Source organism: Bufo gargarizans, chromosome 5 (genome assembly GCF_014858855.1).
Source record: "Bufo gargarizans isolate SCDJY-AF-19 chromosome 5, ASM1485885v1, whole genome shotgun sequence".
NCBI lineage: Eukaryota > Metazoa > Chordata > Amphibia > Anura > Bufonidae > Bufo > Bufo gargarizans.
This window is the reverse complement of record NC_058084.1, coordinates 475801940-475826520: the sequence shown is the minus strand read 5'-3', so window position 1 is coordinate 475826520 and position 24581 is coordinate 475801940. Positions and strand designations below refer to the sequence as shown.

Sequence of the window (24581 nt, the reverse complement as noted above, 5' to 3'; positions counted from 1 at the left end):
GAAAGAACATGTCTCCTGAGATGTGACAAATAGAGAGCTCCAGCCAAAAGGGAAGATATGAGCTGTTAGAGGGAGAGAGATGCAGCAGATAAGACACACCCTGAGCTGTAATAGGGAGAGAGAGATGCAACAAAAAGGGCACATGTCCTAAGATGTGATAGGGGGAGAAAGGACACCCCCCGCCGACATAGGACATGCCAGTTAAGCTCACATATTCAAATAAGTCTAGAAGAACAATTAGAGCAACGAACAAGGAGATCTACGTGAGGTACAGGGCTGGTTCTAGCTTTTATTTTAAAGAGAGATGGTCATGTACTATATGATGACTGAATTTTATTTTTACTTTAATCATGGGATAACCTGTTTAAAAACAAAAACAACATCTTCATATTTGCTTTTGGGGAATTCTGAGTTAATCAAGGAAGGTCTCCATTAGAGACTGACTACAAAGAGCAAACAGGCAACGTTTCGGCTTAAGGGTACTTTCACACTAGCGCTTTTATTTTCCGGCATAGAGTTCCGTCCTAGGGGCTCAATACCGGAAAATAACTGATCAGTTTTATCCCCAGATAAAGGATGCATCAGGATGTCTTCAGTTCAGTCTTTTTGACTGTTCAGGACGGAGATAATACTGCAGCATGCTCCAGTTTTCTCTCCGGCCAAAAATCCGGAAAACTTGCTGGAGTGCCAGATCCGGCATTGTTTTCCATAGGAATGTATTAGTGCCGGATCCGGCATTAAAAATACCGCAATGCCGGATGTGTGAATGCCGGAAAAGTGAAAGAAATAAATGCCGGATCCGTTTTTACGGATGACACCGGAAAGACGGATCCGGCATTTCAATGCATTTGTAAGACGGATCAGGATCCTGATCAGTCTTACAAATGCCATCAGTTGGAATATGTTTTGATGGATCCGGCAGGCAGTTCCGGCGACGGAACTGCCTGCCAGAATCCTCTGCCGCAAGTGTGAAAGTACCTTACCACAAGGTGACCGTGACGCTTCCAGAAGGTGGGACATTGGTGCTGTCCTTGAAACAGAATTTTCCTGACTAGAAGGAGCGTCTTTCTTGCTTTGGAGGACCCAACAAATCTATCCCATACTGATGTCAATGGGCACCATGTAATGCTTCATTCCTCCTGTGGTGGTGCTGCAGGGGAAATACATACTTGCTCTCAGCAGTGGGAAAACCTGGAATCTGCTTATAACAGGAGAAAACACAAGACACTGCGATGCCCAGTGAAGCCGCAGCACAGGTTTAGTACTACTAAGAGCTGCTAATGAGAAGGGAGCATGGCATTTCTGAAGGCTGTACACTGCTTTGTCAAAGGGAATACCAGGACATGAGCCAAGAGGGTAGTATATTTAGTGTCCTTTCTACCTCACACACACAGGAGACACAACGTCGCTCCTTTACTGTACCTCTAACGGGCTGACCCTGGGTTTCCCACGTGAAGTTGGTCTGGTCCCGCTTTCAAATCACGAACCATGATGACGTCTCATGGTATGTAGTTACTCAATGTCTGAAGATAATCAGTGGCTGCTGAACTCCTTTGTTTGCATCTGAGCTCTGCACGGTCTTGTTGTAGTTCGACATTTTGGGGCCCCTCGAACAAAAAGGTGCTGTACCCACTGTTACGGGCAGTGGGTGGAGACCCATTGTACCAACCAACCGGTTTGGCTTTGGGCTAACTCTAAGGCCATTATCCTGGCAATCACCCGTATTCACCCCCATACTGGGATCTGGACTTTGCTGCGGGAGAGCTACCAGAACGCTATCTGAGACAGTCCCAGTGCAGTTGGCCACAGGGGTCCGAGTAACCGATGTAAAGTACCAAAGGGTCAGGCAGTACTTGTAGTCCGAAACAGATAGAGGTCAGGGCAGGCAGAGTACACACAAATCTGTGAAACCCCTCTGAGGTCAGGGTAAGCGTCAGAAAAGCAATCAAAAAGACAGGCAAGGTGAGGGCAAGCGGCTAGGAGACAGGGTCAGTAGTCAGGAAGGAACTGGACATGTGCATGCTGGCCCTTTACGAGGCCAGGAGTGAGCATGTGACCTAGAGAACAGGCCGGGAGGCTTACAAGAGGATGCAGGCCCCAAAGTCGGGAGAGGCCGGGACTGGCAATGGCTGGGGAGGATCAATCGATAGGAGGAGAGCGGAGCCCGCACCTGCTAGGAGGAATGGGCTGTGGCAGGCACAGGATGCCAGGCAAAAACACATGATCAATACACCAATAGTATCACCCGCCGGTATATTTTGCAGTCACGGCCGATGCTTTACTAGACCACGGACACCCCAACCTAAGCACATGGATCAAACTACAACCAGCAATACCCCCATAATCCCCCAGTCAGTGTCCTAAGTACCCCAATGCCGCCTTCAGGTTTAAGCTTATCTCCCCTTTGAACATCTCCCCCAATGCAAACTGAGCATATGTGGCTGTATTTCCCTGAGGCTGTGCCTATCACATGAGACCACCTGTGGGGACGGCACCGCTGGGTCTACCAGTCACCATCCACATAATGGGAGTAGTGGCGGCTTGGAGAACAATGGCTTAATTGACACTAACTAGGCTAATGGAATGACTGTTTTAGGCTACTTTCACATCTGTGGCATTGATTTCGGCAGGCTGTTCTGGCAAAGAACTGCCAGATGTAACCGGAATGCCTGCCGTCCCATTAAAGGGGTTGTATCATTTCAGACAATGGGGGCATATTGCTAGGATATGCCCCCATTGTCCTATATCGGGAACGGACTGCGGTCCGGCCACCACCAGGCGCTCTCCCCATACAAGTGAATGGGAGCGCTCCGCACATGACCGACCACCTCTCCGATTCACTTCCATGGGCCTGACGGAAAAAGCCGAGCGCTAGCTCGGCTATGTTCGGTCGCCCCATAGAAAATTAATAGAGGGTGGCTGCACATGCCCAGTGTTCCCTCCTTCACTTTTTGGGCCCTGTTCTCGATATAGGTGCAGGAACAACACCTATCAGACAATGGGAGCATATCCTAGCGATATGCCCCAATTGTCTGAGATGAGACAACCCCTTTAAATATGATGGGGTCCGCCTGCAATCCGGCAAATATGCAGGCAATCGGCTGGAAACAAACCGCTGCGCGCTGCGGCATTCTCTGACGGAACTGGAGGCCGGATGGTAGCGCCGCAGATGTAAAAGTCTGACTCTAATTACCAATTTTGTGCCCGGCTATATGTAAACCTAAGGTCTGTCCAGCACGCCTCACCTCATGGCTCCAGGGTCTGGATGAGCATGGCGTGTGTATGTGTGGACCGTGTCTCCCACAGAGACCCTTCTAAATTTCCCAGACAGGAACCGCTCTCGTCCTCCGTTCCCGCTGCCTGCACTACCCCAATCCACTAACAAAGTTTATATGCGCCTTAAAAAAACAGGAATACACCTTATAAACCACAGTAATAAAACTCAACGTAACCGGCGCTCAGAGCTGTAGATTCCGCGCCAAGTCCCTTGGTCCAGTAATCTTTAGTCCACGGCCAGCTCTTTAGTGTTACAATGCATCATTTTTTGCTGTGACACAAATGTAAGAAACTAAGTTACCCTATTTATTCTAGATGGTATCCATTTTATTTATTTTTTTTACTTTTTTTGTAATTTTTTTTGTTAACAGAGGTCTGATTTTCCAGAACGCAACAAATGCAGCGCTGTCAGAAGAGAAACCTTGTCACAGCCGTGATCAACACCTCTGGCTCCGGGGTGACAGGCAATATTACCAATTGTGAAAAAAGCAGATTTCATGCCCCGCAGTCACTGTCTATCTAGCGCTTGACACGCAGGGTAAAAAGAAGTATATTACGCTGCTTAAAAGCAACATGACTCCTATTAAATCCCTATGCACGCTGTCAAAAAAGATAAAAGGCGCGGACATGAACCTGAAAACTCGACTGCTTTTTTCCACTGTCAACTTTGTCAGGGGGGGGGGATGGGCAATATCCATCTTTCTCAGACCGAGTCTAACAGATATCTGGTCACCAGGAGAAAAGATTTAAAGGTCACCGAATTCACTTCTTCTGATGACCACTCAAGAAGACAAGTTACATGTATATCAGCTCGGCGTCTTAATCACCACTTTACATACTGCATCTTGGAAAATGTAAAAAGAAAAAAAAAACGCATTCGAAATTGGTTTCATGGTCACTAGGGATGAGAAAATCGACTTCGGCGGTCAAAATTCCGTGCTGGAAACCATAGGAATTTCTGGATTATTGGAAATCGAATTAAAGGAGATGTAGGTATTTTATCCAAAAATGGGAACGGGTCCAAAGCATTGCAAAGGTATTCCTTCTAAATATTTTCCCCTAAAAATAGGAACCTAAAAGATCCATTTGCTTTCTCAAAAAAATAAATAAAAATAAATGAAATATTTTTTTTATATATTTTTTTAGATATATACAGACACACACAGAGAAGGGGAAAAAGGGCAAAAAATTGGTGTCGGTAAGCTAGACCTTATCAAGCTGTAGTTTCATATTTTATATCAGGATACATTCACGGGATTTGATTTCGGCAACAAATCTGGACCCAAAGCCAAATAGGCACTTACTCCATTCACACCCAGAGCTGCATTCAGGAGGACAGTTGCTCTAGTCGGAATCAGTCGGCATTGTGCTGACAGGCAGAGCCCACCCAGAAAATGACTGTCAAAATTTTATTTTTATTTTTTTTCATAAATCACTAGCACACTGATTTTGGTAATATACTAAATAGTAGACGAAAGGGGGAGGAGGGGGATGCAGCTGGAAGTCTGTGAAACTGAATGCTGTGAGAGGGGAGAGGGAGCGACAGCGGAGAGTCAAGAGCTCTATAAGATACACAGAATATTACGCTAAAGCAAGGCTACTTTCTCACCGTTTGCAGTGTACGTTTGCCGCCTGAACTGGAAAAGTTCCCAGCGCATACGTCAAACTTGTTTACACAAACCCATTCACCCGACCAAGGCCAAAAGAATCTCCTTTGGTCTCCGTCAGCTCTGTATACATCAGCATACTGTATGAAATATCATGACAGACTGCCCTATTCTACACAGAGGCATGCAGAAGAAAAACCCATACTGCGCAGTAAGGTTTTTTGGGATCCTATAGACAACTGATGTGGCGTGAAAAGAGCTGCACGGAAAACATAACGTCTGGAGAAGCCATGAAAAGAGACGGACATTAGACACCACATTTCTAGTCTCCCTTCATCTCAAACACATCTACATCTGCACAACGATAAAGTTGGAACGGTTTGAAGGGGTCCCCTGGGCTACAGATATTAATGACCTACGTGTCCTCAGGATAGGTCACCCATATGGGAACGGTGGGAATCCGGCACCCCAACCGATTAGTTGCTTTGGGCACCTGCGGTGGTGGAGTTGGAAGCAGGCAGCACCGTACACGGTTTAGTGGCCGTGTTGGGGTACTGCACCTCAGATGCCATTCAGGTGAACGGGAGCTGAGCTTCAGTATGCCTGTGCCACAAACTACACAGTAGATGGAGCCTTCTGCTTCTGCTCCGCACACTGTATAGTTTCTGTTGCTTCAGCTGCCAAGTGTTGGACCCCCACCAATATGACCTTGATGACTTATCCTGTAAATAGGTCACCAATATCTATAGCCCAGGCAACCCCTTTAACTTTACACCACTTTAAAAAAAAAAAAAAAAAATACATAACACACAGAGGATAAAATGACCCTGCCGTACCTTGTTGGCTGCAGACTGACGTTGGACTGCAGCAATCTGAAAGGCTTTCTTCCCAGAGCATTCAATGTGGACCCTCCTGCAGAAATGTGGTTTAGATGGGAAAAGGAGGGAAGAGACATGTTGACGTTAAAGTCTAAGGAGATTCTAAAAGGAGGAGAGAGTGAATTAGACAGAGAAGGAGAAAGGAAGCAGACTGAAAAGGAGCAGCGCAGGAGAAGACACAATTGGGGTGCACAGCGCGACCGGACCACAGGATAGCAGTGCAAAGGTTTAAGCAAGGAGCATGGGATCCCAGAGAGCTCTGCATGACTATCTGTTCACAGCTTCAGGCGAGTGACGTCAGTGCATGGACTAAGAAGAGACTGTGTCTAATGTGCAGTCAAAGGCGTGGCCTTTCTACCTCGCTCTACGGTCAAAAGGGTCTCCCAAGTGAAGGTGACAAGGTCCCACTTTTCAACCAAAACTCTGCTTTAATAGCACAGCCCTTGAAGATGTGCCCCAGTATGTAAAAACTCAATGTCTGAAGATTGAAATTCGCTGTCAGACTCCTTTGTTTATGTCTCAGTTCTGCCCCAGATCATTTTTGGTCACATTTGGAGGTGGTACATAGGACAGAGCATGAAGATGATGGGGCATTTCTTTTTGATTATTTCAATCCAGAACATAAGAGAACCTCTCACGCCCTTTATGCTTACTTCCACTGCAACGTTTTGCACGACCGATGGACTTCACTGACTTATAATGTGGGGGGTGTCAGGTTTCCGATATCCAGACGAGAAGAACACTGCTGCGTACAGTGCTATTGCTTCTGCCAACAGCAGTGTGAACAGAGCCATTACCACAACTTGTCCATCATTTGCTTTGTTTTTTTACTTTATTCTGCTTACATCAATGAGCAATATTCTCTACGATTCCCCAAAAAATTACTAGATTGGGCCTAAAACAAGTCAGTGTGGAAGGGAAGTTTACAATACAGCAAATAGAACTGCTTTCCTTCCTTCAATCAGTCTAGCTACATGAACCCATATGGTGGTCACCTAGACAGGAAGTGAAGTAGTAGATAACCTGAAATCTACCATGTGAATTAGGCATATTGGGAAGCAGATTTTTACTGAGCTGTGCTTCTGGCTACAATCATAACTGTGAAGGAATAAGTCTTTTTATTTGGCTTCTCTAATGTCTTTCTGCCAGATTATTACCAGTTTCAGCTGCACAGCTAGATGCATTTCACTCAGAAGCAGGGGTCTTCTACCTTCTGTGGAATCTGCCAGCACTATATTACTGTGACTGTCTTTCTCTTACTTCCTACTATGTTTGTTATCAGCTCTGGAGCTCACAGAGCAGATAAAGAGGGGGAAATCACACTTACAGGCACAGAGAAAGCTCCTATAATCTTCAGAAGCCGCGCAGAAGCAGTTTTTGTATCAGGCTCAGGATCTCCGCTAGCTCTGACACGCCCCACTTCCTCTGATCCGTCTAATATGTCTCCGTTACCTTACAACAGGCTCTTGCCTTACAACAGGCAGTGGACTTTAAATTAGGTGGAAGTGAGACCCCTAGTGGCCAGCTTTTTTCAGGTGGATGCAGGCAGATTATTTTAAATGAAGTGATTTACAAATTTACTAGTTACACCATGTTCTATTAAATGAAATCGTGATAAAGTGCAGTGACTCTTCAAAGGCCCTGTTCACATGGGCATAGTGCCTTCTGTTCATACTGACGACGTATGGACCTCTCATACAATGGATCCCAACCGCATCCAATGAACACCCATGACTTATAATGGGCTACTTCAGAGCTCAAAGGTGTGTCCATTGGTAAGATTAGCTGTGTGCGGCACTATTCTTCATTTCCGGGATTGCCCAGCCTCCTGCTCAAGTGTGAACATAGCCCAGTAACATATGTAGCGGGGTCAGGCAGATGCACACATGAACATATATATGGAAGGGTATTTTCTGTACTGTAGTGTGGAATATGCCAGGGCTATACGATATACATGAAGACTACTGTATATGTATACACATGAAATATTTACGACTCTGCAGTCGATTTATAGATTATATCTCCATTCCATGATCTACTGATTAATTATTTTAGATTCTGAATGACAATGAAACCCCTTTTAACTAATAGTAAATCCCTTCTATTATAAGCCTGTGACAGGAATTCAATACCAATTCTTATTCACTCAAGGGGTGCCCAACATGCTTAAGTGGTAGAGGAGAGAGATCAGACAGCTGCAAACCAGGGTCGACAGCTCATTTCCCGCAACCACCTGCCCAAGTCCATCTCGACCACTGCTTCTGACGCCCCCCGCCCAATAAACAAAGCAATGAACTTGTAATTTCGGTTACTTCAGACTCCAAGGTTCCTTCCAAGTTCTACCTTAACGTGGATTCTCCAGTTATTTCTTCAAAGTCTCGAGGAAAAATATGAAGGTGTTATATTTTAAAACTATATTCCCTAAGGCTGTTCCCGCCATTAAAATTAAAGGAATTCCCTGCTAGCAGTAGTGTAGAAGGAAACACATGGTGGAGGCGGGGATGTGGTTGGGTAGACTGGGTGAACAGCGTCCGCTCTCGAAGGCCCCCAATATGGCGGACATTGGATTTACCCTCCTGTCACAAGGTTGAAATGCTGCTCTGGAGCATAAACTTCAGCTATAACATGAAATATTGTGCAGAATAAGAAAAAAATATATATATACATGTCATGGGTACAGGGTGTAGACCCTATCCACAAGATTGTGATAAATGTATGAGAGCGGGGTGTCTAATAGCTGGGACCCCCACTAATCACGAGAATGGAGGTCGAGGAGTCCACTATGCTCCATTTACTTCTATGGGACAGATGGAGACTGAGCTGTGTCAAAAAAGCTATGGTCCACAGTTCTTGTAATCGGTGGGGGTCCCAGCTGTCTGAAGAGATTTCCCTATTAATCTCAATAACTGTTTTGTAATACGACTTTTCTCCTGCAGTGGGCGCTGCAAAGGATATGGTGGACAGGCCAGGGCTTCCCACAGCAGTAATGTAATGTATGTACACAGTGACTCCACCAGCAGAATAGTGAGTGCAGCTCTGGAGTATAATACAGGATGTAACTCAGGATCAGTACAGGATAAGTAATGTAATGTATGTACACAGTGACTCCACCAGCAGAATAGTGAGTGCAGCTCTGGAGTATAATACAGGATGTAAACCAGGATAAGTAATGTAATGTATGTACACAGTGACTGCACCAGCAGAATAGTGAGTGCAGCTCTGGAGTATAATACAGGATGTAACTCAGGATCAGTACAGGATAAGGAATGTAATGTATGTACACAGTGACTGCACCAGCAGAATAGTGAGTGCAGCTCTGGAGTATAATACAGGATGTAACTCAGGATCTGTACAGGATAAGTAATGTATGTACACAGTGACTGCACCAGCAGAATAGTGAGTGCAGCTCTGGAGTATAATACAGGATGTAACTCAGGATCAGTACAGGATAAGTAATGTATGTACACAGTGACTGCACCAGCAGAATAGTGAGTGCAGCTCTGGAGTATAATACATGATGCTACTCAGGATCAGTACAGGATAAGTAATGTAATGTATGTACACAGTGACTCCACCAGCAGAATAGTGAGTGCAGCTCTGGAGTATAATACAGGATGTAACTCAGGATCAGTACAGGATAAGTAATGTAATGTATGTACACAGTGACTGCACCAGCAGAATAGTGAGTGCAGCTCTGGAGTATAATACAGGATGTAACTCAGGATCAGTACAGGATAAGTAATGTATGTACACAGTGACTCCACCAGCAGAATAGTGAGTGCAGCTCTGGAGTATAATACAGGATGTAACTCAGGATCAGTACAGGATAAGGAATGTAATGTATGTACACAGTGACTGCACCAGCAGAATAGTGAGTGCAGCTCTGGAGTATAATACAGGATGTAACTCAGGATCTGTACAGGATAAGTAATGTATGTACACAGTGACTGCACCAGCAGAATAGTGAGTGCAGCTCTGCAGTATAGTACAGGATGTAACTCAGGATCAGTACAGGATAAGTAATGTATGTACACAGTGACTCCACCAGCAGAATAGTGAGTGCAGCTCTGGAGTATGATACAGGATGTAACTCAGGATCAGTACAGGATAAGTAATGTATGTACACAGTGACTCCACCAGCAGAATAGTGAGTGCAGCTCTGGAGTATAATACAGGATGTAACTCAGGATCAGTACAGGATAAGTAATCTAATGTATGTACACAGTGACTGCACCAGCAGAATAGTGAGTGCAGCTCTGGAGTATAATACAGGATGTAACTCAGGATCAGTACAGGATAAGTAATGTATGTACACAGTGACTGCACCAGCAGAATAGTGAGTGCAGCTCTGGAGTATAATACAGGATGTAACTCAGGATCAGTACAGGATAAGTAATGTATGTACACAGTGACTGCACCAGCAGAATAGTGAGTGCAGCTCTGGAGTATGATACAGGATGTAACTCAGGATCAGTACAGGATAAGTAATGTATGTACACAGTGACTGCACCAGCAGAATAGTGAGTGCAGCTCTGGAGTATAATACATGATGCTACTCAGGATCAGTACAGGATAAGTAATGTAATGTATGTACACAGTGACTCCACCAGCAGAATAGTGAGTGCAGCTCTGGAGTATAATACAGGATGTAACTCAGGATCAGTACAGGATAAGTAATGTAATGTATGTACACAGTGACTCCACCAGCAGAATAGTGAGTGCAGCTCTGGAGTATAATACAGGATGTAACTCAGGATCAGTACAGGATAAGTAATGTATGTACACAGTGACTCCACCAGCAGAATAGTGAGTGCAGCTCTGGAGTATGATACAGGATGTAACTCAGGATCAGTACAGGATAAGTAATGTATGTACACAGTGACTCCACCAGCAGAATAGTGAGTGCAGCTCTGGAGTATAATACAGGATGTAACTCAGGATCAGTACAGGATAAGTAATCTAATGTATGTACACAGTGACTGCACCAGCAGAATAGTGAGTGCAGCTCTGGAGTATAATACAGGATGTAACTCAGGATCAGTACAGGATAAGTAATGTATGTACACAGTGACTGCACCAGCAGAATAGTGAGTGCAGCTCTGGAGTATAATACAGGATGTAACTCAGGATCAGTACAGGATAAGTAATGTATGTACACAGTGACTGCACCAGCAGAATAGTGAGTGCAGCTCTGGAGTATGATACAGGATGTAACTCAGGATCAGTACAGGATAAGTAATGTATGTACACAGTGACTCCACCAGCAGAATAGTGAGTGCAGCTCTGGAGTATGATACAGGATGTAACTCAGGATCAGTACAGGATAAGTTATGTAATGTATGTACACAGTGACTCCACCAGCAGAATAGTGAGTGCAGCTCTGGAGTATGATACAGGATGTAACTCGGGATCAGTACAGGATAAGTCATCTAATGTATTTTCTTTTAGGTAGAAATCACAAGTGTGGATAACAAGGAAAAGGGCTGACATATCCGTACATTAGCTGAGCACACCAAAAATATCTTCTGCAGCACAGATGACTTAATGACCCGTGTGATAGCTTGGGATTTCATATAGTTTTGAAGCCACTCCAGGCTAATTATGTGACACATTATGGCTGTTACTTTTACTGCTGCCAGCAAGTATATAAGAATACAGTATTTTATACAGAAGGTCCAACTGTGATGAGCATTAACTCTATGTGAAGCATCTAACATCTTAATAATGTGTTGTTTTTTTAATGTTCAGCTAGAAGCCATCAACAAACTGCTGTTGATGGATCTTTTATGTTTCCACAGCTCCACTCATGACACATGAATACCCAATTACATTATTAGCCAAAAGTTATTTAGCCAGTAAATATCAATCTCCAAAACATCTACCCCCCAAACCGTCCCCTACACACCAGGAGCATATAGAGTCTGAATGAGACAATATGTAATGTAAGTGAATGGTTGGGTCTGTTTGCTCCTGCACAAAACCATAGCTGTTTAAAGAGTCCCTGTCAGCAGGAGCAACCCCTGTTCTCAGGGCTCATCATGCTGATTAAAACGATACCTTTCTTTTGTCTGTATGCTGAACAGCTGCAGAGATATATATATATTTTTTTATTCATATACAAGTGAGAAAGTTGGAGCACCAGAGGGAAGGCTGGATCCTTACAGCACTGCTTTTGTACCAGCGCCTGTGCTCTGCACACTTCCCCCTCCCCTTGATTGACAGGGCCGGACCTCAGCATGGTGAGGACAGAGCTATGTCCTAGCACAGGGATCAGCAACCTTCGGCACTCCAGCTGTGGTGAAACTACAACTCCCAGCATGCACAGCTCCTTGGCTGTTCTCAGGACTCCCAGAGAAGTGAATGGAGCATGCTGGGAGTCGTAGTTTGACAACAGCTGGAGTGCCGGAGGTTTCTGATCCCTGTCCTAGCATGTACATATCATATACACTTAATACTACAGTCTTACCACAAGAGTGGATTTCTATTCTTAGAAAGCTAATACATATTAATGCTTTATTCACAGGCACAATATACGATTATAATGAAACCAGTAATATGTATTAGCTTTCGACATGTAGAAAGTCCTCAAAATAAGGCTGTGAGCCTGGAGTTCAGTGGTTAGCTTTGTATGTATAGATCCCAGGTTTCAATCTTGGAAGAGACTTTCAGATTTATTTCCCCCCCTCATTTAACCCATAAAACAGACTATCGTTTTAGCATATTGAGAATAGTGTTTTTAATGCTTAGAAAGCTAATACATATAGTCGGTTTCTTTACAATCATATATTGTATATATATAAAATCGATAGTTTTTATGCTTAGGGTACTTTCACACTAGTGGCAGGGGACTCTGGCAGGCTGTTCAGCCTGTTGGATCCGTCCTGCTGCTAGTTCACGTAGTGCCCCCAGACTGCCGCTCCTTTCCCATTGACTATAATGGAGGCCGGGTGTGGAGTTCCGGCGGCAGCACAGCGCCGCACTCCGAGAGGCTGCCGGACTAAAAGTACTGCATGCCTCCCCCGCCCCTATTATAGTCAATGGGAACGGAGCATCAGTTTGGGGGCACATGTGAACTAGCGGCAGGACCGATTCGACAGGCTGTTCACCCGCCGGAACTCTAAGCATAAAAACTATATTCCCTATATAGTAAGACTACATATAAAGCCTTTATTATGGCTTGATTGACCATATATAAGCCTTTATTATGGTTTAACCACCTCCCAACCGCCATTGACTATAAACGTCCTGGGCGGTCGGGTTTCTATCTGATCGGACGTTTCTGTCAGTGACAGCAGGGCACCCCAAAGAGAAGGCAGGAACCATTCCTGGTTGTCCCAGCCTTCTAAATCGCTGTACACACAGCGCTCAACGAGCGCTGTGTATACAGCAAGGAAGCGCTATGCTGCTTCCTGTCCCGGCCCGGTGATCAGGTGTGTATTTTCCCTATAACTAGGGCTACTATGTCAGCCCCAGTTACAAGAGAAATCAATAGTTAAAAAAATAAAAAATAAAAAGTTAAATGTCCCCCCCAGTGGTCTTGTATGACCTTATGGGGGACACAGTGTAAAATAAAAAACTGTTTTCTGGAAAAAAAAAAAAGTTTTAAGTTGAATGAATTTTTTTCCCTAAAAATGCTCTTATCGTGTAAATCGTAATAAAATAAATAAAAAAGACATTTGGTATTGCCGTGTCCGTAACAATTGGCTCTACAAAAACATCAGATCTACCCCAGCAAGTCAACGGTGTAAAAAAAAAAAACATTATACCAAAACAACTTTTTTAGTCACCTCACAAAAAAACATAATATTAATCAAAAAGTCATATGTACCCCAAAATGGTAGCAATAAAAATGTCACCCCGTCCTGCCAAAAACAAGCCCTCACACAAGACTATAGCCAGAAAAATGAAAAAATATGGCTCTAAGAAAAAAGCAACACAAAAACATGATTTTTTTTTCCCTAAAAATGCTCTTATCGTGTAAAACGTAAACAAATAAATAAAAAAGACATTTGGTATTGCCGCGTTCTTTTCTAAGAATGTTTTTATTGTTTGTCATACCCGATTTGTCTTTCACAAGATAAACTGATTGGGCTTATATTAGCCTTGCTTTGTACATGTTTATTTGAACTACTGTTGTTCTTCTCTTGAATAGTACGAACATGCTTGTCATCTCATTCTCCTTTCAATAAATTATGATTGAACCATAAGAATGTTTTTATTGTGTGAAACGTAAAAATAAAAAATAAAACTAGACATATTTGGTATAGTTGCGTCGGTAATGAGCGGATCTATAAAAATGTCACATGATCTATCCCATCAAGTGAACAGTGTAAAAAAAAAATATATATATAGAAAAATGACACCTCCCCAAAAAATTGGATAAAAAGCAACCAGGAAGCCAAATGTACCCCAAATTGCTCATTCAACAAAAAATATAAAAAGTTATCGCTCTTAAAAACCATGACAGAAAATTCCATGTTGTTAGAAAATCCAGATACCGCTCCTTCCCTTCTGAGCCCTGGCATATCCCCAAATAACAGTTTACAACCAAAATTGTACAGTATTCAGGAGAAAATGGGCAGAAAATTGTGGGTGTGTGTGTGTGTGTGTGGGGGGGGGGGGGTTATTCTCCTGTTATCTTTTGTGAAAAAAGAAAGTTTGGGCCTAAAGCACCATTTTCTTTAAAAAAAAATTCACACAAGTATTAAAAATTCTATGAAACACCTGTTGAGTGAAGTACTCGCTACACCCCTTAAAAATTCCTGGAATGGTGTAGTTTACACTTTTTTTTTTTACACTGTGGGGTTACCTCAGGGCCTCTTGAAATGCGACATGGTGCCCAAAGACTATTCCAGCAAAATCTGTCCTCCAAAAACCATATGGCGCTCCTTTCCTTTTGTGCCCTGCCGTGTGCCCATACAGCGGTATACGACCACATATGTGGTGTTTCTGTAAACTGCAGAATCAGGGTACAGTAATAAATATTGAGATTTGTTTTGTTGTTAACCCTTGATGTGTTCCAAGAATTTTTTTTTATTAAAATGGTAAATCTGCAACAAAAATGTAGAAATTTCACCTCTATTTTGCTTTAATTCCTGTGGAATACCTAAAGGATTAACAACATTTCTTAAACCAGTTTTGAATAGTCATTTATGGGCTGGTTCTATTATGCAAGGCCCACAAAGTGACTTCAGAACTGAACCGTTCCTTAAAAAAGCTGACTTTGGAAATTTTATTAAACATTTCTAAAATTGCTTCTAAAATTCTAAACCTTCTAACGTCCTAAAAAATAAAATTACATTACCAAAATTATGGCAACATAAAGTAGACATATGGGGAATGTTAACCATTTCACATCCGCCCATAGGATATAAACGTCCTATGGTTGGATGTTTATCTCTGAATGGGCACCCCAAGGTGGGCACCCCATTGCAACAGTACGGCACCCCAAGGAGAACAGGTTAAAGGTCAAAACTAGGCCGTCAACGGCTGAAACGTCAAATCAAGACGAACCAGCTTACGTATAAAAACAAACAACGTATTTAGAATGGAATAGGTATTGATAGTGGCCTGGCCCAAGAACAGGCCTCTAAGTCGATTAATGAAACAACCAGATGATACAACTTTCTATTCTCAAGAAAAGGTTTCTGGATAAAGGTTATCCCAGGAATTTGATACCAGGGGGCTGGATCTCACAGGCACGTCACAGGAAGGCAGCGCGATGCCTTCCTTAGACAACGCGCTACCTTCCATGCCATCGGGTCCCCCCTACAGTCGCATGGGGACCCGATGGCACCGCCCGCCGCAACTAAGAAAAGCCGCAAACCGCAGGTCTGAATTGACCTGCGGTTTGTGGCGATCGCCGACATAGGGGGGTCACGGGACCGGGCGGCGGCGATCAGAAATACACAGGGCGTACAGGTACGCCCTGTGTCCAGAAGACGTTAAGAGAACGGATGAACGATCACCGTTCAAATATACGACGTAAAATAGCAACCCATAGTGTATGCCGTCATTTTTCATTGCACCATGACGGGGATCCATCTACATTGAGGGTTAGGCCCCTTGAATGGATCCCACATTCTTATCAGACATTACGTAGAAAGGAAATGTTTTGGATTTTTAAGCTTAATACCCTTACCCCATTTGGTGTTAATGAATCGCTTGAATACACAAACTACTAATGGTCATCAGTTTTTATTGCTATATATATTTTGTACAATATTCATATAATCATGTCTTGTTAATGATTTTATCTATGCTTCTATTTATGTTTTACCCATGGAATACATCACCTTTTACACTACTATAGGTTCACCGTTTTTAAATATCACCACATTTTATATATCCTATTTGACTGTATCAACAGCGTCCCTTAGCGTTCACTATGTCCTCTAGTAGTGATTCAATATCATTAATATATGTTCCTTTTAGCTACATTTATTTTATTAATTTATTTTTTATCTCCACGATACCTTTTGCAGACAGGACCTCTCATTCCCTAATTTGCATATAGTCGTCTAGTGTTTTTTTTTGCCTCCAGGTCCCCCCTATGTTGTTACACCCCATTCTCCCACCCCGTCATCATAGGTGCTTTAATAGTACTATGTAGTGATTTTAGTTTCCTGTATGTGAAACACATTTTATGTTCTTTGCGCCGTCGCAGGGCGCATGCGCGCGGTCCGCCTTGCTTCCCAACTGTGCGTTCCACTATACATCATACCGGATGTTAGCCCATTTCCAGCCCCCCATGAGTTCTACTTGAGTAGTCCTTTCTACCCCAAGATGTACACATTTTTGCTATTTTGCTGCTATACCTTTAATTTCTACCCGGGTGTCATAGGCGCCTCTATTATAACACTATTCTGTAGTGATCTTAGTTTTTTGCATTCAGAACACATTTTGTCCATTGCGCTCCAGTAGGGCGCATGCGCACTGGCCACCTTGCGCCCCAGCCATGCGTTCCACTTTACAGCAGACCGGAAGCTAGTCCACTTCGGGTTCTCGTGCGTTCCACCTTGTGCTCTCCATTCCAGCATACCGGAAGCCAGTGTACTTTCCGGTCTTTTCACTGTGGACCGAGCGCCCTGATTTTAGTACTATTTTCGATCATCAGCCTTTTATATTGAGCCCTTATATACATTTTTACCAGCCTCTATTTGAATACATGTAATTGTATGTGCTGAGTTCACTTATTGTCAGTTTATATCACATGCGTTTCACAGTGGAACGCACCGCTTCCGGTTTGTCTCCGAAACCGGAAGTGAGGTTCATTTGGCGGGAGTTTTGTATTATCCATGTGTGTGTACACACAGGTCCTTCTAAAAAAATTAGCATATTGTGATAAAGTTCATTATTTTCTGTAATGTACTGATAAACATTAGACTTTCATATATTTTAGATTCATTACACACAACTGAAGTAGTTCAAGCCTTTTAGTGTTTTAATATTGATGATTTTGGCCACAGCTCATGAAAACCCAAATTTCCTATCTCAAAAAATTAGCATATTTCATCCGACCAATAAAATAAAAGTGTTTTTAATACAAAAAAAGTCAACCTTCAAATAATGATGTTCAGTTATGCACTCAATACTTGGTCGGGAATCCTTTTGCAGAAATGACTGCTTCAATGCGGCGTGGCATGGAGGCAATCAGCCTGTGGCACTGCTGAGGTGTTATGGAGGCCCAGGATGCTTCAATGCGGCGTGGCATGGAGGCAATCAGCCTGTGGCACTGCTGAGGTGTTATGGAGGCCCAGGATGCTTCGATAGCGGCCTTAAGCTCATCCAGAGTGTTGGGTCTTGCGTCTCTCAACTTTCTCTTCCCAATATCCCACAGATTCTCTATGGGGTTCAGGTCAAGAGAGTTGGCAGGCCAATTGAGCCCAGTAATACCATGGTCAGTAAACCATTTACCAGTGGTTTTGGCACTGTGAGCAGGTGCCAGGTCGTACTGAAAAATGAAATCTTCATCTCCATAAAGCTTTTCAGCAGATGGAAGCATGAAGTGCTCCTGTATCTCCTGATAGCTAGCTGCATTGACCCTGCCCTCGATAAAACACAGTGGACCAACACCAGCAGCTGACATGGCACCCCAGACCATCACTGACTGTGGGGACTTGACACTGGACTTCAGGCATTTTGGCATTTCCCTCTCCCCAGTCTTCCTCCAGACTCTGGCACCTTGATTTCCGAATGACATGCAACAGTCCAGTGCTGCTTCTCTGTAGCCCAGGTCAGGCGCTTCTGCCGCTGTTTCTGGGGAATGCGGCACCTGTAGCCCATTTCCTGCACACGCCTGTACACGGTGGCTCTGAATGTTTCTACTCCAGACTCAGTCCACTGCTTCCGCAGGTCCCCCAAGGTCTGGAATTGGTCCTTCTCCACAATCTTCCTCAGGGTCCGGTCACCTCTTCTCGTTGTGCAGCGTTTTCTGCCACACTTTTTCCTTCCCACAGACTTCCCACTGAGGTGCCTTGATACAGCACTCTGGGAACAGCCTATTCCTTCAGACATGTCTTTCTGTGTCTTACCCTCTTGCTTGAGGGTGTCAATGATGGCCTTCTGGACAGCAGTCAGGTCGTCAGTCTTACCCATGATTGCGGTTTGGAGTAATGAACCAGGCTGGGGTTTTTTAAAAGCCTCAGGAATCTTTTGCAGGTGTTTAGAGTTAATTAGTTGATTCAGATGATTAGGTTAATAGCTCGTTTAGAGAACCTTTTCGCGATATGCTAATTTTTTTAGATAGGAATTTTGGGTTTTCATGAGCTGTATGCCAAAATCATCAATATTAAAACAATAAAAGGCTTGAACTACTTCAGTTGTGTGTAATGAATCTAAAATATATGAAAGTCTAATGTTTATCAGTACATTACAGAAAATAATGAACTTTATCACAATATGCTAATTTTTTGAGAAGGACCTGTATATGTGTGTACCACCGGTATTCCGGTTTCCATTATTATCTCTGCTCCTGGTGAAGGGGATTATTTGTCTTCCCCGAAACGCGTTGAGCCGAATATCATTTGAATAAAAGGATCGAGGAAGAGTCGCTGTCCCACGTGCCGTTTATCTCCTTGCTGGTACGTCTGGAGCGCTGACGTCAAATCTTCAACATACTACAGGCGATCCCGGCTGGGGGGGTTGTGCTCCAGGTGTCTTGAGCTTTATCCTGGTGGCATGCCCCCTGTGAAGCGAGTCCATCAGGGTGCTCCCCTGTTTGATTTTAACACATCTACTATCACTTATGGTATGTGATATATGGTTTGACTTTTATTTTAATTTAATTCTAATCTTAATATTAATTTAACACTAATTAAGTGTCTATTTAATCATTTTTCTACTTTCTATATTTCTTCTTTTGGTACGTCCGAAAGTATTACCATTTTAACATTACCAGCACGTTAGCTCTATTGGTATCATCTGGTTGTTTCATTAATCGACTTAGAGGCCTGTTCTTGGGCCACTATCAATACCTATTCCATTCTCATTACGTTGAGAGTGGCGCTGACATTTGTTTGTCCTCTGTTTGTTTTTATACGTAAGCTGGTTCTTCTTGATTTGACGTTTCAGCCGTTGACGGCCTAGTTTTGACCTTTAACCTGTTCACTAAGTGTGTAGCTTTGCTAGCACTGATCCCAGCTGCCTTCTCCATCACTTTTGCACACCCTTCTCATTCAATATCTTCCATTTCCATCACCTTTGGAGCCTCTGGTTCATTACTACCTTTTGTGTAACCTGTACCTAGGTAGCTTTTGTTAATCTCATCCTCCATTTTTCTCTCTTTTTTTTAACATATCCATTGTCACCCCAAGGAGAAGCCAGGGACAGTTCGACGGTGTCCCTGCCTTTTAGATCACTGAGCGTTGTGTATACAGAGCAGGAAGCGCTGTGCACTTCTGGTCCCGGACCGTTGGTCATGTGAACGCCGGGTACGGGAGAGTGCAGGAGCTGTCGGGTCTTCTACAGACCTAGATCAGCCCTGCACTGAGGCTGTACAGCGTTGTATTCAGCTGGACAGCCTCTCTGGAGGCTGTAGTAGCCCCAGTTACAGGGGAAATATGTCAAACCCAGTTACAGGAGAAATCAATGGTGGGAAAAAAAAAAGGGAAGGTAAATGTCCCACCGAGGTCTTGTATGAGTGTAAAATAAAAAATTAAACAAATAAAAAGGTCTCACGTGTAAAAAAAAAAAAAAAAATTAAGAAAAAAAAAGGTTAAAAATAGAAAAAATAAAATAGACATATTTGGTATTGCCGCATCCATAACGAATGGCTCTATAAATATATCACACGATCCACCCTGTCCGATAAAAATATATTATTTAAAATAAAAACTGTAAAAAAAAAAGGCATTTTTGCCTCCTATCACAAAAAGTGCAACTCCAAGTGATAAAAAAAGGCATATGTCCCACAAAATGGTACCAATAAAACCATCATCTCATCCCGCAAAAAATCTATAGCTCTCAGAACATGGAGACGTTAAAACATCATTTTTTTGTTTCAAAAATGCTATTATTGTGTTAAAGTGAAATACATTAAAAAAAAAGTATACATATAAGGTATCGCCGCATCAGTAACAACCAGCTCTACAAAAATATCACATGACCTAACCCCTCACGTGAACATCGTAAAAAAAAAACTGTGGCAAAAAAGCTATTTTTTGTCACCTTACATCACAGAAATTGCAACACTAAGCGATCAAAAAGGCATAAGCCCCCCAAAATAGTGCCAATCAAACAGTCACCTCATCCTGCAAAAAATGAGATCCTACCTACGACAATCGGTCAAAAAAATAAATAAAAAAAATATGACTCTCAGACAATGGTTTTTTTTTTCTTTAAAACTGCTATTATTGTGTAAAACTTAAATGAGAAAAATATACATATTAGGTATTGCCACGTCCGTAACGATCTCAAATTTTTTGGTCACCTTGCCCTATAAAGTGAAATAATGATCAAAAAATCATATGTACCCAAAAATGGTACTAACAAAAACATCAACTCTTTTTAACCATTTTTTTGTTACCTTGCCTCTCAAAAAATGTAATATAGAGTGATAAAAAATTATATGTACCCCAAAATAGTACCAATAAAACTGGCACCTTATCCCTTAGTTTCCAAAATGGGGTTACTTTTTGGGAGTTTTTACTGTAAGGGTGCATCAGGGGGGGCTTCAAATGGGACATGGCATCTAAAAATCAGTTCAGGTAAATCTGCCTTCCAAAAACCATATGGCTCTCCTTTTCTTCTGCGCCCTGACGTGTGCCCTTACATAAGTTTACAACCACATGTGGGGTGTTTCTATAAACCGCAGAATCAGGGTAATACATATTGAGTTTTGTTTGGCTGTTAACCGTCGATGTGTGAAATTTAGAAATGCCATCTCCATTTTCCATTAATTAAAAGTTTGTAAAATCCGTTTTGAGTAACTTGAGGGGTGTAGTTTCTACAATGGAGTCATTTATAGCAGGTTTCCACTATGTAAGACCCACAAAGTGACTTCAGACCTGAACTGGTCCTTAAAAAGTGGGTTTTGCTTCTAAAATTCTAAGCCTTCTAACATCCTAAAAAAATAAAATGACATTTCCAAAATGATGCCAACATAAAGTAATAAATATTTTATGAGATACAACTTTCTGTTTTAAAAGCAGAGAAATATAAATTTTGAAAATTGCAAATTTTTCAAAATTTGGGATTATTTTATAAATTAAGGTGAAATATATTGACTCAAATCATGAAGTACAATGTGTCAGGAGAAAACAATCTCAGAATGGATTGGATAAGCAAAAGCGTTCCAAAGTTATTACCACATAACGTGACACAGATTTGCAAAATTAGGCTCTGTCAAGGAGGAAATGGCCCGGATGTGAAGTGGTTAATAAATGAATATTTTATGAGGCATCACTGTCTTAAAAGCAGAGAGAATCAAATTTAGAAAACAGTGAATTTTTTTCAAATTTTGGTTAACTTTTGGATTTTTTAAAATAAATAAATGTAAAACATATTGACTCAAATTTACCATTAACATGAAGTGCAATGTGTCACGAGAAAGCAATCTCAGAATGGCCTGGATAAGTAAAAGCGTTCCAAAGTTATTACCACATAAAGTGAAATATGTCAGATTTGCTAAATTAGGCCTGGTCAGGAAGGGGGCAAATGGTCCGGTCTGGAAGTGATCAAACGAGAGAGGAAAAAAATAGAAAAAAAAAAAAACATATACAAGCCTCTACTGGGACTTGAACTTAGGATCTCTACATGCAAGGATGACTACTTACCTCCAGACTAAAGCCTTATCATATTGAGGACTGTGGGTTTTTAAATACTTAGAAAACTTAGAAAGCTAACACATATTACTGGTTTAATTATAATCATGCCTGAGAATAAAGCAGTCATATGTACTGTATATTAGCTTTCTAAGCATAGAAATCCTCTCTTCTCAATGTGGTCAGGCTACAGTAAGTGGTGCATATAATATGTACATCTGATGTCTAGCCCTTTCAATCAAGGGGAGAGTCGAGTGTGCAGAGCACAGTGGGCGTTACAATAGCATTGCTCCAAGGATTCAGCCCGATGCTCCAACTTGCTCATTTGCATATGAATAAAAACACATATCTCTGCAGCTGTTCTGCATACAGTCAAAAGAAAGGTAATCGCTTTAGGCTAGGTCTACACAACGACATTTGTCGCGCGACATTTTGTTGCACCAATGTCCCGCGACAATTTTTTATAATGGCAGTCTATGGTGCCGCACTGCAACATGCGACATGCTGCGACTGCGACGCAACAGTCGCAGAAAATCCATTCGAGATGGATTTTTCGGCGACTATCGCGTCACAGTGGCATGTTGCAGTGCGACACGATAGACTGCCATTATAAAAATTGCCGCGCGACATTGGTGTAGCAAAATGTTGCGGTGTAGTTGCGACAAATGTCATTGTGTAGACCTAGCCTTAATCAGCATAATGAGCCCTACCAGGCTGTATGCCTGGTTTAATAGGGTTGCTCCTGCTGACAGAGCCTCTTTAAGGTAAATTCCGATACAATGAATCAACCAAAGGAAATAAAGATGCAGCAGGGCTGAACTTGGCATTTAACTGTTTAGTGCACCACAATAAATCTAAATTCACAGTATGGATCAGTGTTTCTATTAGGGCTGCAGCTAACGATTATTTGAATAATCGATTAGATGTCGATAATTTAATCGATTAATCGGGAAAAACACCAAAATTACAAACCAAAGAGGTTTATATGATTTTACTTGAAAAATTATGTTCAAATGCCATATTAAAACAAATTGTGGATGGCACTGTTATGGGGGGGATCTGTGGACGACACTGTTATGGGGGGATCTGTGAACGACACCGTTATGGGGGGATCTGTGGACGACACCGTTATGGGGGGATCTGTGGACGACACCGTTATGGGGGGGATCTGTGGACGACACCGTTATGGGGGGATCTGTGGACGACACCGTTATGGGGGGATCTGTGGACGACACCGTTATGGGGGATCTGTGGACGACACCGTTATGGGGGGATCTGTGGACGACACCGTTATGGGGGGATCTGTGGACGACACCGTTATGGGGGGATCTGTGGACGACACCGTTATGGGGGGATCTGTGGACGACACCGTTATGGGGGATCTGTGGACGACACCGTTATGGGGGATCTGTGGACGACACCGTTATGGGGGATCTGTGGACGACACCGTTATGGGGGATCTGTGGACGACACCGTTATGGGGGATCTGTGGACGACACCGTTATGGGGGATCTGTGGACGACACCGTTATGGGGGATCTGTGGACGACACCGTTATGGGGGATCTGTGGACGACACCGTTATGGGGGATCTGTGGACGACACCGTTATGGGGGATCTGTGGACGACACCGTTATGGGGGATCTGTGGACGACACCGTTATGGGGGATCTGTGGACGACACCGTTATGGGGGATCTGTGGACGACACCGTTATGGGGGATCTGTGGATGGCGCCGTTATGGGGAGATCTGTGGATGGCGCTGTTATGGGGAGATCTGTGGATGGCGATGTTATGGGGATCTGTGGATGGCGCCGTTATGGGGGGGGATCTGTGGATGGCACTGTTATGGAGAGGGGGATCTGTGGATGGCACTGTTATGGAGAGGCGGAGCTGTGGGTGGCACTGTTATGGGGAGGGGGATCTGTAGGTGGCACTGTTATGGGGAGGGGGATCTGTAGGTGGCACTGTTATGGGGAGGGGATCTGTGCACTGTTATGGGGAGGGGGATCTGTGCACTGTTATGGGGAGGGGGATCTGTGCACTGTTATAGGGAGGGGGATCTGTGCACTGTTATGGGGAGGCGGATCTGTGCACTGTTATGGGGAGGCGGATCTGTGCACTGTTATGGGGAGGCGGATCTGTGCACTGTTATGGGGAGGGGGATCTGTGCACTGTTATGGGGAGGCGGATCTGTGCACTGTTATGGGGAAGGGGATCTGTGCACTGTTATGGGGAGGCGGATCTGTGCACTGTTATGGGGAAGGGGATATGTGCACTGTTATGGGGAAGGGGATATGTGCACTGTTATGGGGAAGGGGATATGTGTACTGTCATGGGGAAGGGGATATGTGCACTGTTATGGGGAAGGGGATATGTGTACTGTCATGGGGAAGGGGATATGTGCACTGTTATGGGGAAGGGGATATGTGCACTGTTATGGGCATAACAGTGCACAGATCCCTTTCCCCATAACAGTGCACAGATCCCCCTCCCCATAACAGTGCACAGATCCCCCTCCCCATAACAGTGCCATACACAGATCCCCCCCCCCCCCCATA

General features: G+C 43.3%; 1 protein-coding gene across 1 annotated transcript in view; it reads right to left on the bottom strand.

Annotated features, from left to right (window-relative positions):
* Positions 1 to 5718: 5718 nt before the first annotated feature.
* Positions 5719 to 24581, bottom strand: part of PHF14 (PHD finger protein 14) — a 174336-nt gene continuing 155473 nt past the window's right edge. The window contains exon 20 of the mRNA XM_044293783.1: positions 5719 to 5795. Within this exon, the coding sequence (XP_044149718.1) occupies positions 5781 to 5795 (15 nt within the window). The 3' untranslated portion in view covers positions 5719 to 5780. The remainder of the gene's footprint in view (positions 5796 to 24581) is intronic.